Raw genomic sequence first — 16,618 nt, forward strand, 5'->3', positions numbered from 1 at the left:
CATAGGAGGGCAACAACCCAGCAGAAGAACTGCTACCTCAGTCTTTGTGCAAGGAGGAATAGGAGGAGCACTGCCAGAGCCCTGCAAAATGACCTCCAGCAAGCTACAAATGTGCATGTGTCTGCACAGACGTTAAGAAACCAACTCCGTGGGGATGGTCTGAGTGCCTGACAGCCACATGTGGGTGTTGTGCTCACAGCCCAACACAGGATGCTAGGCATTTGCCACAGAACACCAGGATTGGCAAATTTGCCACTGGTGTCCTGTGCTCTTCACAGATGAAAGCAGGTTAACACTGAGCACATGTGACAGACATGACAGAGTCTGGAGATGCCGAGGAGAGTGATCTGCCTACAACATCCTTCAGCATGACTGGTTTGACAGTGGGTCAGTAATGACCCAGGGCTGTGTGGCCCTCCAAAGAAATGCCACCCCACACCATTACTAACCCACTGCCAAACCGGTCATGCTGAAGGATGTTGCAGGCAGCAGATCGCTCTCCATGGTGTCTCCAGACTCTGTCATGTCTGTCACATGTGCTCAGTGTTAACCTGCTTTCATCTGTGAAGAGCACAGGGCACCAGTGGCGAATTTGCCAATCCCGGTGTTCTATGGCAAATGTCCAGCATCCTGCATGGTGTTGGGCTGTGAGCACAACCCCCATCTGTGGATGTCGGGTACTCAGACCATCCTCATGGAGTCAGTTTCTAATCATTTATGCAGACACATGCACATTTTTGGCCTGCTGGAGGTCATTTTGCAAGGCTCTGGCAGTGCTCCTCCTGTTCCTCCTTGCACAAAGGCTGAGGTAGCGGTCCTGCTGCTGGGTTGTTGCCCTCTTACGGCTGACACCACATCTCCTGGTGCACTGGCCCATCTACTGGTAGCGCCTCCATCCTCTGGACACTACACTGACAGACACAGCAAACCTTCTGGCCACAGCTCGCATTGATGAGCCATCCTGATGAGCTGCACTACCTGAGCCATTTGTGTGGGTTGTAGATTCCATCTCATGCTACCACGAGTGTGAAAGCGTAACCAACATTCAAAAGTGACCAAAACATCAGCCAGAAAGCATTGGTACTGAGATGTTGTCTGTGGTCCTCACTTGCAGAACCACTCCATCACTCCTTTATTGAGTGTGACTTGATGTATAGATAGATCATAAATTACTCATGGGATAACATAGAATTCATAGAATGCCTATCATCTCATATATATATATATATATATATATATACAGTACAGACCAAAAGTTTGGACACACCTTCTCATTTAAAGATTTTTCTGTATTTTCATGACTATGAAAATTGTAAATTCACACTGAAGACATCAAAACAATGAAATAACACATGTGGAATTATATACTTAACAAAAAAGTGTGAAACAACTGAAATTATGTCTTACATTCTAGGTTCTTCAAAGTAGCCACCTTTTGCTTTGATGACTGCTTTGCACACTCTTGGCATTCTCTTGATGAGCTTCAAGAGGTAGTCACCGGAAATGGTCCTCCAACAATCTTGAAGGAGTTCCCAGAGATGCTTAGCACTTGTTGGCCCTTTTGCCTTCACTCTGCTGTCCAGCTCACCTCAAACCATCAGGTCATCTGGCGTAGCACCCCATCACTCTCCTTCTTGGTCAAACAGCCCTTACACAGCCTGGAGGTGTGTTTGGGGTCATTGTCCTGTTGAAAAATAAATGATGGTCCAACTAAACGCAAACCGGATGAAATAACATGCCACTGCAAAATGCTGTGGTAGCGATGCTGGTTCAGTATGCCTTCAATTTTGAATAAATCCCCAACAGTGTCACCAGCAAAGCACCCCACACTATCACACCTCCTCCTCCATGCTTCACAGTGGGAACCAGGCATGTAGAGTCCATCTCTTCACCTTTTCTGCGTCGCACAAAGACACGGTGGTTGGAACCAAAAATCTCAAATTTGGACTCCTCAGAGCAAAGCACAGATTTCCAATGGTCTATCGTCTATTCCTTGTGTTCTTTAGCCCAAACAAGTCTCTTCTGCTTGTTGCCTGTCCTTAGCAATGGTTTCCTAGCAGCTATTTTACCATGAAGGCCTGCTGCACAAAGTCTTCTCTTAACAGTTGTTGTAGAGATGTGTCTGCTGCTAGAACTCTGTGTGGCATTGACCTGGTCTCTAATCTGAGCTGCTGTTAACCTGCGATTTCTGAGGCTGGTGAATCGGATGAACTTATCCTCAGAAGCAGAGGTGACTCTTGGTCTTCCTTTCCTGGGGCGGTCCTCATGTGAGCCAGTTTCTTTGTAGCGCTTGAAGGTTTTTGCAACTGCACTTGGGGACACTTTCAAAGTTTTCCCAATTTTTCGGACTGACTGACCTTCATTTCTTAAAGTAATGATGGCCACTCGTTTTTCTTTACTTAGAATTTGTATTATGGTAAGAAAAAAGCAGCTAGCAGTCTATTCAGTAGGACTATCAGCTGTGTATTCACCAGACTTCTGCTCAACACAACTAATGATCCCAAACCAATTTATAAGGCAAGAAATCCCACCTATTAAACCTGAGAGGGCACACCTGTGAAGTGAAAACCATTTCCGGTAACTACCTCTTGAAGTTCATCAAGAGAATGCCAAGAGTGTGCAAAGCAGTCATCAAAGCAAAAGGTGGCTGCTTTGAAGAATCTAAAATATAAGACATTTTTTCAGTTGTTTTGGACTTTTTTGTTAAGTATATAATTCCACATGTGTTAATTAATAGTTTTGATGCCTTCAGTGTGAATTTACAATTTTCATAGTCATGAAAATAGAGAAAAAACTTCAAATGAGAAGGTGTGTCCAAACTTTTGGTCTGTACTGTACTGTACATACATTATATATATATATATATATATATATATATATATATATATATATATATATATATATATATATATATATATATATATATATATATATACACATATATATATATATATATATATATACATATATACATATATACATACACACACAGTACAGACCAGACCAAAAGTTTGGACACACCTTCTCATTTAAAGATTTTACTGTATTTTCATGACTAATTGTACATTCACACCGAAGGCATCAAAACTATGAATTAACACATGTGGAATTGTATACTTAACAAAAAAGTGTGAAACAACTGAAATTACCGTATATACTCGAGTATAAGCCGACCCGAGTATAAGCCGACCCACCCCTAATTTTGCCACAAAAAAACTGGAAAAACTTAATGACTCGAGTATAAGCCTAGGATGGGAAATGCAGCAGCTACCGATAAATGTCAAAAGTAAAAATAGATACCAATAAAAGTAAAATTAATTGAGACATCAGTAGGTTAAGTGTTTTTGAATATCCATATTGAATCAGGAGCCCTATATAATGCTCCATTCAGTTTATGATGGGCCCCATAAGATGCTCCGTATTAAAATATGCCCCATATAATCCTGCATAAAGGTTAATAATGGCCCCATAAGATGCTCCATAGACACATTTGCCCAATATAATGCTGCACAAACCTTGATTATGGCCCTATAAGATGCTCCATACAGACACTTGCCCCATATACCGTAATGCTCCACAAATGTTAATTATGGCCCCATACAGACACTTGCCCCATATAGTGCTGCACAAACATTATGGCCCCATACAGTGCTGCACAAATGTTATGGCCCCATATAGTGCTGCACAAATGTTATGGCCCCATATAGTGCTGCACAAATGTTATGGCCCCATATAGTGCTGCACAAATGTTATGGCCCCATATAGTGGCACAAACGTTATGGCCCCATATAGTGCTGCACAAACGTTATGGCCCCATATAGTGCTGCATAAACGTTATGGCCCCATATAGTGCTGCACAAATATTATGGCCCCATATAGTGCTGCGCAAATGTTATGGCCCCATATAGTGCTGCACCAATGTTATGGCACCATATAGTGCTGCGCAAATGTTATGGCCCCATATAGTGCTGCACCAATGTTATGGCACCATATAGTGCTGCACCAATGTTATGGCCCCATATAGTGCTGCACAAATGTTATGGCCCCATATAGTGCTGCACAAATGTTATGGCCCCATATAGTGCTGCACAATGTTATGGCCCCATATTGTGCTTCACAAACGTTATGGCCCCATATAGTGCTGCACAAATGTTATGGCCCCATATAGTGCTGCACAAACGTTATGGCCCCATACATGCTCCATACAGACACTTCCCCCATTTGCTGTTGCTGCGATGAAAAAAAATAAATCACATACTCCCCTCTCCGTCGCTCAGGCCCCCGGCACTTTCAATAATTACCTGCTCCTTGTTCCGGTGCAGTTCCATCTTCCGCACTGACGTTCAGCAGAGGGCGTGCACTAACCACGTCATCGCGCCCTCTGACCTGAGCATCACTGCTGAAGACAGAACGACGCCCGGAATGAGGAAAGGTGACTATCACGCAGCGCAGCGCAATGCTCCCCCTCCCCGTATACTCACCTGCTCCTGGCGCTGTGCAGTCCCTGCTTCCCCGACGCCACAGCTTCTTCCTGTACTGAGCGGTCACCGTTACTGCTAATTACAGTAATGAATATGCGGCTCCACCTCTATGGGAGGTGGAGCCGCATATTCATTACTGTAATGAGCGTTACCATGTGACCGCTCAGTACAGGAAGAAGCTGCCGGCGCCGGGGAAGCCATGGACCTGCAGGGACCGCGCCAGGAGTAGGTAAGTATAATTTCACAGCCCCCGCTCCCCCTCCCCTGCCGACCCCTACGTATGACTCGAGTATAAGCCGGGAGGGGGACTTTCAGCCCAAAAAAGCGGGCTGAAAATCTCGGCTTATACTCGAGTATATACGGTATGTCTTATATTCTAGGTTCTTCAAAGTAGCCACCTTTTGCTTTGATGACTGCTTTGCACACTCTTGGCATGCTCTTGATGAGCTTCAAGAGGTAGTAAACCGGCAATGGTCTTCCAACAATCTTGAAGGAGTTCCCAGAGATGCGTAGCACTTGTTGGCCCTTTTACCTTCACTCTGCCGTCCAGCTCACGCTAAACCATCTTGATTGGGTTCAGGTCTGGTGAGTATGGAGGCCAGGTCTTCTGGCGTAGCACCCCATCACTCTCCTTCTTGGTCAAATTGCCCTTACACAGCCTGGAGGTGTATTTGGGGTCATTGTCCTGTTGAAAAATAAATGATGGTCCAACTAAACATAAACCGGATGGAATAGCATGCCGCTGCAAGATACTGTGGTAGCCATGCTGGTTCAGTATGCCTTCATTTTTTAATAAATCCCCAACAGTGTCACCAGCAAAGCACCCCCACACCATCACACCTCCTCCTCCATGCTTCACGGTGGGAACCAGGCATGTAGAGTTCATCCGTTCACCTTTTCTGCATCGCACAAAGACACTGTGGTTCGAACCAAAGATCTCAAATTTGGACTCATCAGACCAAAGCACAGATTCCCACTGGTCTAATGTCCATTCCTTGTGTTCTATAGCCCAAACAAGTCTCTTCTGCTTGTTGCCTGTCCTTAGCAGTGGTTTCCTAGCAGCTATTTTACCATGAAGGCCAGCTGCACAAAGTCTCCTCTTAACAGTTGCTGTAGAGATGTGTCTGCTGCTAGAACTCTATGTGGCATTGACCTGGTCTCTAATCTGAGCTGCTGTTAACCTGCGATTTCTGAGGCTGGTGACTCGGATAAACTTATCCTCCGAAGCAGAGGTGACTCTTGGTCTTCCTTTCCTGGGGCGGTCCTCATGTGAGCCAGTTTCTTTGTAGCGCTTGATGGTTTTTATCACTGCACTCCCAATTTTTTGGGCTGACTGACCTTCATTTCTTAAAGTAATGATGGGCACATGTTTTTCTTTACTTAGAATTTGTATTATGGCAAGAAAAAGCAGCTAACGGTGTATTCAGTAGGACTATCAGCTGTGTATCCACCAGACTTCTGCACAGCACAACTGATGGTCCCATCCTCATTTATAAGGCAAGAAATCCCACTTATTAAACCTGACAGGGCACACCTGTGAAGTGAAAACCATTTCTGGTGACTACCTCTTGAGGCTCATCAAGAGAATGCCAAGAGTGTGCAAAGCAGTCATCAAATCAAAAGGTGGCTACTTTGAAGAACCTACAATATAAGACATAATTCCAGTTGTTTCACACTTTTTTGTTAAGTTTATAATTCCACATGTGTTAATTCATAGTTTTGATGCCTTCAGTGTGAATTTGCAATTTTCATAGTCATGAAAATACAGAAAAATCTTTAAATGAGAGTGTGTGTCCAGACTTCTGGTCTGTACAGTTTATACGTATATTGTACGTATATACTACAACATCATATTGATATGTATTACATAGGTTTTTACTATCCATACAGGCAACAGTAAATAAGAAATATGAAATACATACATAAAATCATCTCGCCTCTACAGTTACTGGCAGCCGTGAGAAATACATACCATCACCGAATAGTTGCAGGATTGCCAGGTCAATTTGTCTTTTCCATCCAGAATCCTTTTGGATAGCAATACCATAACCAGTGGATGCAAACACTTTGCCGCTACCAATAGTCACTAGTTTGCAGCCTTCATCCCTCCCAGCCATGTAGTTCAGTACAGCAGCATCATAAATAAAGGCGTCCAGTTTACTATAATATGAGAAAAGACATTACATTGTCATTACCAATGTTTGGGCATTGATTTACTACAAGGCAATCTTTTCTTGCTGACATAATTATATCATTTATTTATAAACAATTGATAAAAATATTTGGAATTCGACTTAAAATAACTATGCACAGCGTTTATTGTGCAATTTACCATTATGACTTACACTGACTATTATGGTATTAAAATTCAGCTTTAACAGTTAATACAAAAGAAATCCTGAGATTTGCAATATCTTCCATGAGTGGATTATTCCTCTGCTGCAGCTGGACTAACAATCATCTCTGCTGCACGCCGGCAGGAGCTGCGCGCCTGTATTCCGCATAGGTAGCCTTGCTGCAATGCTATTGATTACAGTATCTGTCACCACGTATATAATCCACAGATGATGGGAAGTGGTGCACGTACGCGATCTATACGTAGTCTTCACGTACCCATCATAGCCCATGGTGCTGTTCACATGTCCGTGTTTTTACATCAACCGTGTGTCGGTACAAAACACTCAGACATGTCATTTTTTTCTGGTAGCACGGAGGCAAGGATCAAAAGAAATATATTGTTACAAGCCACACAACAGCACACGGATGGCATCAGTGTATATGTGCGCTGCCTGTGTGTGACATTGCAAAGGATAGGAAAAGCTTTGTTCTTTATTTTTTTATCTATCCATGAAAGACACTGATGACACACTGATGGTAAAGACGACACACAGATGACACACTGATGGTAAAGATGATACAAGGATGACACTGATGGTAAAGACGACACACGGATGACACTGATGGTAAAGATGGACACACAGAAGACACACTGATGGTAAAGATGATACACGGATGACACTGATGGTAAAGACGACACATGGATGATACACTGATGGTAAAGACGACACACAGATGACACACTGATGGTAAAGATGATACAAGGATGACACTGATGGTAAAGACGACACACAGATGACACACTGATGGTAAAGACGACACACAGATGACACACTGATGGTAAAAACGACACACAGATGACACACTGATGGTAAAAACGACACACAGATGACACACTGATGGGAAAGACGATACACAGATGACACTGATGGTAAAGACTACACACAGATGACACACTGATGGTAAAGACGACACATGGATGACATACTGATAGGAAAGACGATACATGGATGACACACTGATGGTAAAGATGGACACACAGAAGACACACTGATGGTAAAGACGATACACGGATGACAATCTGATGGTAAAGATGACACACTGAGGACACACTGATGGTAAAGACGACACATGGATGACATACTGATAGGAAAGACGATACATGGATGACACACAGATGGTAAAGATGGACACACAGAAGACACACTGATGGTAAAGACGATACACGGATGACACACTGATGGGAAAGACGATACACAGATGACACACTGATGGTAAAGACGATACACGGATGACATTGATGGTAAAGACGACACACAGATGACACTGATGGTAAAGACGACACACAGAAGACACACTGATGGCAAAGACAACAAACAGATGACACACTGATGGTAAAGACGACACATGGATGACACACTGATGGGAAAGACGACACACAGATGACACTGATGGTAAAGATGTTATGACCTGGTGGTAAGGACAATAATGGACCTGGTGGTTAAGAGCACACGGAATGACCTGATAGTTACAAATAATATAGGACGAGCTCTGAGACGTGGGAACTCTGCTAACCGCAATCCCTAATCCTATCACACACACACTAGAAATAGCCGTGATTGCTCCTAACGCTCCCTATGCAACTCGACACAGCCTAAGAAACTAGCTAGCCCTGAAGATAGAAAAATAAGCCTACCTTGCCTCAGAGAAATTCCCCAAAGGAAAAGGCAGCCCCCACATATAATGACTGTGAGTAAAGATGAAAATACAAACACAGAGATGAAATAGATTTAGCAAAGTGAGGCCCGACTTACTGAACAGACTGAGGATAGGAAAGGTAACTTTGCGGTCAGCACAAAAAACTACAAAAAGACCACGCAGAGGGCGCAAAAGACCCACCGCACCGACTCACGGTGCGGAGGCGCTCCCTCTGCGTCCCAGAGCTTCCAGCAAGCAAGACAAAAATCAAAATAGCAAGCTGGACAGAAGAATAGCAAACTAAAGAAAAACAAGCAGGAACTTAGCTTCTGCTGGGAAGGCAGGTCACAAGAACGATCAAGGAGTGAACTAGACCAATTCTGGAACATTGACAGGTGGCATGGAGCAATGATCTAAGTGGAGTTAAATAGAGCAGCCAGCTAACGAATTAACCTCGTCACCTGTGGAAGGAACCTCAGAAGCAGCAGCTTCACTCACAACCAACAGAGGCAGCCCATGGACAGAACCAGCCGAAGTACCATTCATGACCACAGGAGGGAGCTTGACAACAGAATTCACAACAGTACCCCCCCTTGAGGAGGGGTCACCGAACCCTCACCAGAGCCCCCAGGCCGACCAGGACGAGCCAAATGAAAGGCACGAACCAGATCGGCAGCATGAACATCGGAGGCAAAGACCCAGGAATTATCTTCCTGACCATAACCCTTCCACTTGACCAGGTACTGGAGTTTCCGTCTCGAAATACGAGAATCCAAAATCTTCTCCACCACATACTCCAACTCCCCCTCAACCAACACCGGGGCAGGAGGATCAACGGATGGAACCACAGGCGCCACGTATCTCCGCAACAACGACCTATGGAATACATTATGGATGGCAAAGGAAGGTGGAAGGGTCAAACGAAATGACACAGGATTGAGAACCTCAGAAATCTTATACGGACCAATGAAACGAGGCTTAAACTTAGGAGAGGAAACCTTCATAGGAACATAACGAGATGACAACCAAACCAAATCCCCAACACAAAGTCGGGGACCCACACAGCGCCGGCGGTTAGCGAAACGTTGAGCCTTCTCCTGGGACAATGTTAAATTGTCCACCACATGAGTCCAAATCTGCTGCAACCTATCCACCACAGTATCTACACCAGGACAGTCCGAAGACTCAACCTGCCCTGGAGAGAAACGAGGATGGAAACCAGAATTGCAGAAAAACGGCGAAACCAAAGTAGCCGAGCTGGCCCGATTATTAAGGGCGAACTCAGCCAAAGGCAAAAAGGACACCCAATCATCCTGATCAGCAGAAACAAAGCATCTCAGATATGTTTCCAAAGTCTGATTAGTTCGTTCGGTTTGGCCATTTGTCTGAGGATGGAAAGCCGAGGAAAAAGACAAATCAATGCCCATCCTAGCACAAAAGGCTCACCAAAACCTCGAAACAAACTGGGAACCTCTGTCCGAAACGATGTTCTCCGGAATGCCATGTAAACGAACGACATGCTGGAAAAACAATGGCACCAAATCAGAGGAGGAAGGCAATTTAGACAAGGGTACCAAATGGACCATCTTAGAGAAGCGATCACAAACCACCCAAATGACCGACATCTTTTGAGAGACAGGGAGATCCGAAATAAAATCCATAGAGATATGCGTCCAGGGCCTCTTCTGGACCGGCAAGGGCAAAAGCAACCCACTGGCACGAGAACAACAGGGCTTAGCTCGAGCACAAGTCCCACAGGACTGCACAAAAAAAACGCACATCCCGCGACAAAGACGGCCACCAAAAGGATCTAGCCACCAAATCTCTGGCACCAAAGATTCCAGGATGACCAGCCAACACCGAACAATGAACCTCAGAGATAACTCTACTAGTCCATTTATCAGGGACAAACAGTTTCTCCGCTGGGCAACGGTCAGGTCTATCAGCCTGAAATTTTTGCAGCATCCGCCGCAAATCAGGGGAGATGGCAGACAAAATTACCCCCTCTTTGAGAATACCCGCCGGCTCAGGAACACCCGGAGAGTCGGGCACAAAACTCCTTGACAGGGCATCAGCCTTCACATTCTTAGAGCCTGGAAGGTACGAAACCACAAAATCAAAGCGGGAGAAAAATAGCGACCAACGAGCCTGTCTAGGATTCAACCGTTTGGCAGACTCGAGATAAGTCAAATTCTTGTGATCCGTCAAGACCACCACGCGATGCTTGGCTCCTTCAAGCCAATGACGCCACTCCTCGAATGCTCACTTCATGGCCAACAACTCTCGATTGCCAACATCATAATTGCGCTAAGCAGGCGAAAACTTTCTAGAAAAGAAGGCACATGGTTTCATCACCGAGCCATCAGAACTTCTTTGCGACAAAACAGCCCCTGCTCCAATCTCAGAAGCATCAAGCTCGACCTGAAACGGGAGCGAAACATCTGGCTGGCACAACACAGGGGCAGAAGAAAAACGACGCTTCAACTCCTGAAAAGCTTCCACAGCCGCAGAAGACCAATTGACCACATCAGCACCCTTCTTGGTCAAATCAGTCAACGGTTTAGCAACACTAGAAAAATTACTGATGAAGCGACGATAAAAATTAGCAAAGCCCAGGAACTTTTGCAGACTCTTCACAGATGTCGGCTGAGTCCAATCATAAATGGCCTGGACTTTAATAGGGTCCATCTCGAGAGTAGAAGGGGAAAAAATGAAACCCAAAAATGAAACCTTCTGAACTCCAAAGAGACACTTTGACCCCTTCACAAACAAAGAATTCGCACGAAGGAACTGGAACACCATTCTGACCTGCTTCACGTGAGACTCCCAATCATCCGAAAAGACCAAAATATCATCCAAATATACAATCAGGAATTTATCCAGGTACTCTCGGAAGATGTCATGCATAAAGGACTGAAATACTGATGGAACATTGGAAAGCCCGAATGACATAACCAGGTACTCAAAATGGCCCTTGGGCGTATTAAATGCTGTTTTCCATTCATCGCCCTGTTTAATACGCACAAGATTATACGCACCACGAAGATCTATCTTGGTGAACCAACAAGCCCCCTTAATCCGAGCAAACAAATCAGTCAGCAGCGGCAAAGGATACTGAAATTTGACTGTGATCTTATTAAGAAGGCGGTAATCAATACAAGGTCTCAAAGAACCATCCTTCTTGGCCACAAAAAAGAACCCTGCTCCCAATGGTGACGACGACGGGCGAATATGACCCTTCTCCAAGGATTCCTTTACATAACTCCGCATAGCGGCGTGCTCTGGCACAGATAAATTGAACAGTCAGCCCTTAGGAAACTTACTACCAGGAATCAAATTGATAGCACAATCGCAATCCCTATGAGGAGGTAGGGCACTGGATTTGGGCTCATCAAATACATCCCGGTAATCCGACAAAAACTCCGGGACTTCAGAAGGGGTGGATGATGAAATAGACAGAAATGGAACATCACCATGTACCCCCTGACAACCCCAGCTGGACACAGACATTGATTTCCAATCCAATACTGGATTATGGACCTGTAGCCATGGCAACCCCAAAACGACCACATCATGCAGATTATGCAACACCAAAAAGCGAATATCCTCCTGATGTGCAGGAGCCATGCACATGGTCAATTGGGTCCAGTACTGAGGCTTATTCTTGGCCAAAGGCGTAGCATCAATTCCTCTCAATGGAATAGGATACTGCAAGGGCTCCAAGAAAAAACCACAGCGCCTAGCAAACTCCAAGTCCATCAAATTCAGGGCAGCGCCTGAATCCACAAATGCCATAACAGAATAGGATGACAAAGAGCAAATCAGAGTAACGGACAAAAGAAATTTAGACTGTACCGTACCAATGGTGGCAGACCTAGCGAAACGCTTAGTGCGCTTAGGACAATCGGAGATAGCATGAGTGGAATCACCACAGTAAAAACACAGCCCATTCCGACGTCTGTGTTCTTGCCGTTCAGCTCTGGTCAAAGTCCTGTCACATTGCATAGGCTCAGGTCTATGCTCAGATAATACCGCCAAATGGTGCACAGCTTTACGCTCACGCAAGCGTCGATCGATCTGAATGGCCAAAGACATAGACTCATTCAGACCAGCAGGCATGGGAAATCCCACCATGACATCCTTAAGGGCTTCAGAGAGACCCTTTCTGAAAATTGCTGCCAGGGCACATTCATTCCACTGAGTGATTACAGACCACTTCCTAAACTTCTGACAATATATCTCTACCTCATCCTGACCCTGACACAGAGCCAGCAAGATTTTCTCTGCCTGATCCACTGAATCTGGTTCATCATAAAGCAATCCGAGCACCAGAAAAAATGCATCAACATCACGCAATGCCGGATCTCCTGGCGCAAGGGAAAATGCCCAGTCCTGAGGGTCACCACGTAACAAAGAAATAATGATTTTCACTTGTTGAACAGGGTCACCTGAGGAGCGAGGTTTCAAAGCAAGAAACAATTTACAATTATTTTTGAAATTCAGAAACTTAGATCTATCCCCAAAAAACAAATCAGGAATTGGAATCCTAGGCTCTAACATCGGATTCTGAACCACAAAATCTTGAATGTTTTGTACCCTTGCAGTGAGATTATTCATACAAGAGGACAGACCTTGAATGTCCATATCTACACCTGTATCCTGAACCACCCAGAGGTAAAGGGGAAAAGAGAGACAAAACACACTGCAAAGAAAAAAAAATGGTCTCAGAACTTCTCTTATCCCTCTATTGATATGCATTAGTACTTTGGGCCAGCTGTACTGTTATGACCTGGTGGTGAGGACAATAATGGACCTGGTGGTTAAGAGCACACGGAATGACCAGATAGTCACTGATAATAAAGGACGAGCTCTGGGACGTGGGAACTCTGCTGACCGCAATCCCTAATCCTATCACACACATTAGAAATAGCCGTGGATTGCTCCTAACGCTCCCTATGCAACTCGGCACAGCCTAAGGAACTAGCTAGCCCTGAAGATAGAAAAATAAGCCTACCTTGCCTCAGAGAAATTCCCCAAAGGAAAAGGCAGCCCCCACATATAATGACTGTGAGTAAAGATGAAAATACAAACACAGAGATGAAATAGATTTAGCAAAGTGAGGCCCGACTTACTGAACAGACTGAGGATAGGAAAGGTAACTTTGCGGTCAGCACAAAAAACTACAAAAAGACCACGCAGAGGGCGCAAAAGACCCTCCGCACCGACTCACGGTGCGGAGGCGCTCCCTCTGCGTCCCAGAGCTTCCAGCAAGCAAGACAAAAATCAAAATAGCAAGCTGGACAGAAGAATAGCAAACTAAAGAAAAACAAGCAGGAACTTAGCTTCTGCTGGGAAGACAGGTCACAAGAACGATCCAGGAGTGAACTAGACCAATACTGGAACATTGACAGGTGGCATGGAGCAATGATCTAAGTGGAGTTAAATAGAGCAGCCAGCTAACGAATTAACCTCGTCACCTGTGGAAGGAACCTCAGGAGCAGCAGCTTCACTCACAACCAACAGAGGCAGCCCATGGACAGAACCAGCCGAAGTACCATTCATGACCACAGGAGGGAGCTTGACAACAGAATTCACAACAAAAGATGACACATGGATGACATACTGATAGGAAAGACGACACACGGATGAAACTGATGGTAAAGACGACACACAGATGACACACTGATGGTAAAGAGACGACACATGGATGGCATACTGATAGGAAAGACGATACATGGATGACACTGATGGTAAAGACGACACACAAATGACACACTGATGGTAAAGACGACACATGGATGACACACTGATGGTAAAGATGACACACTGATGGTAAAGATGACACATGGATGACACACTGATGGTAGAGATGGACACACAGAAGACACAGTGATGGGAAAGACGATACACAGATGTCACTGATGGTAAAGACGACACACAGATGACACACTGATGGTAAAGACGACACATGGATGACATACTGATAGGAAAGACGACACACGGATGACACACTGATGGTAAAGATGGACACAGAAGACACACTGATGAGAAAGAGGATACACAGATGACACTGATGGTAAAGACGACACACAGATGACACACTGATGGTAAAGACAACACATGGATGACATACTGATGGGAAAGACGACACACGGATGACACACTGATGGTAAAGATGGACACACAGAAGACACACTGATGGGAAAGACAATACACGGATGACACTGATGGTAAAGACGACACACAGATGACACACTGATGGTAAAGACGACACATGGATGACATACTGATGGGAAAGACGACACACGGCTGACACACTGATGGTAAAGATGGACACACAGAAGAAACACTGATGGGAAAGACAATACACGGATGACACTGATGGTAAAGATGACACACAGATGACACACTGATGGGAAAGACGACACACAGATGACACACTGATGGTAAGACGACACATGGATGACATACTGATGGTAAAGACGATACACGGATGACACACTGATGGTGAGACGACACATGGATGACATACTGATGGGAAAGACGTCACACGGATGACACACTAATGGTAAAGATGGACACAGAAGACACACTGATGGGAAAGACCATACACGGATGACATTGATGGTAAAGACGACACACAGATGACACACTGATGGTAAAGACGACACATGGATGACATACTGATGGTAAAGACGATACACGGATGACACTGATGGTAAAGACAACAGACAGATGATACACTGATGGTAAAGACGGCACATGGATGACATACTGATGGGAAAGACGTCACACGGATGACACACTGATGGTAAAGATGGACACAGAAGACACACTGATGGGAAAGACGATACACGGATGACATTGATGGTAAAGACGACACACAGATGACACACTGATGGTAAAGACGACACATGGATGACACACTGATGGGAAAGACAACGCACGGATGACACACTGATGGTAGAGATGGACACATAGAAGACACACTGATGGGAAAGACAATACATGGATGACACTGATGGTAAAGATGGACACACAGATGACACACTGATGGTAAAGTCGACACATGGATAACATACTGATGGGAAAGACGATACACAGATGACACACAGATGACACACCGATAGTAAAGATGACACACAGATGACACATTGATGGTAAAAATGGACACATGGATGACGCACTGATGACACCGATACTATTTTTACACGTATGTAATTAATAATGGACGTATGAATGAGGTCTTATACTGAGTGGTTAAACAGTCAAATTAGTCGGAGATTTGGGCCATAGTTTGATGAAATTCTCTGTCTTCTTTTATTTTCTGGTTCCATCGTGCACTAAACACAACTTACCCAGTTTTTAAAGAAAGTAAAGCATCTTGCACTGATCGTTGGTTGAATTTCACCATGTATGTATGCATCTCGAGGTAGTTGTTACGGATATTTCTTTCTGTGCTGCCATTTGGGACAGTACCAAATCGGAAGGCGGGAGAGAAATCATTGGGTCTTTGAAACTAAAACAAAATGAGAAAAGTTCAGTCTGTATCAAAGGCAAAACTAATACAAAAAGTAGTTAACTTATTTACTTAGTAGTTACATTAAAGGGAACCTGTCAGCAGGATTGTGAATAATAACCTACACACAGTGTCAGATCAGTGCCGTTATACTGAATAAAATGATACCTGAGGGATCAGTGACCTGTCAGCAATCTGCATTATGAATATATAATCAGAGCACCACATACATAAACCCCGCATCAGGACACTACTCATTATCTGCAAACTGAAAATAACGATTAAGAAACAACCACAAGACAGATTTCATCACCAGGTATCATTGTAATCAGTGTAATGGCGCCAACCTGACACTGTCTGTAGGTTACTGTGCACAATCCTGCTGACAGGTTCCCTTCAAGTTTAGTAGAGTTGCAGGTAAACAAGGTGATTGCAGGGAATGAAGTGAAATTCAGGAGGAATGAAAGGCAGAAACAAAAAACAAAATCTATAGGGGTGTTGTATATCACAATACAGCACAGGTTAGCTTAAAAAAAAAAATTGGATTTCAGGATCGAACACCCTCTTTAACACTTGGGCGCTG

At 44.4% G+C, this 16,618-nt stretch overlaps 1 protein-coding gene across 1 annotated transcript in view; it reads right to left on the minus strand.

The window, feature by feature from the left end:
* GRIN2B (glutamate ionotropic receptor NMDA type subunit 2B) overlaps positions 1–16,618 on the minus strand; it is a 939,810-nt gene that overhangs the window by 14,677 nt on the left and 908,515 nt on the right. The window contains exons 11-12 of the mRNA XM_069737061.1: positions 15,875–16,035; positions 6,454–6,641 (exon numbers count right to left, since the gene is read on the minus strand). Coding sequence (XP_069593162.1) covers positions 6,454–6,641; positions 15,875–16,035 — 349 coding nt within the window. The remainder of the gene's footprint in view (positions 1–6,453; positions 6,642–15,874; positions 16,036–16,618) is intronic.

This window comes from Ranitomeya imitator, chromosome 8 (genome assembly GCF_032444005.1).
Source record: "Ranitomeya imitator isolate aRanImi1 chromosome 8, aRanImi1.pri, whole genome shotgun sequence".
Classification (NCBI taxonomy): domain Eukaryota; kingdom Metazoa; phylum Chordata; class Amphibia; order Anura; family Dendrobatidae; genus Ranitomeya; species Ranitomeya imitator.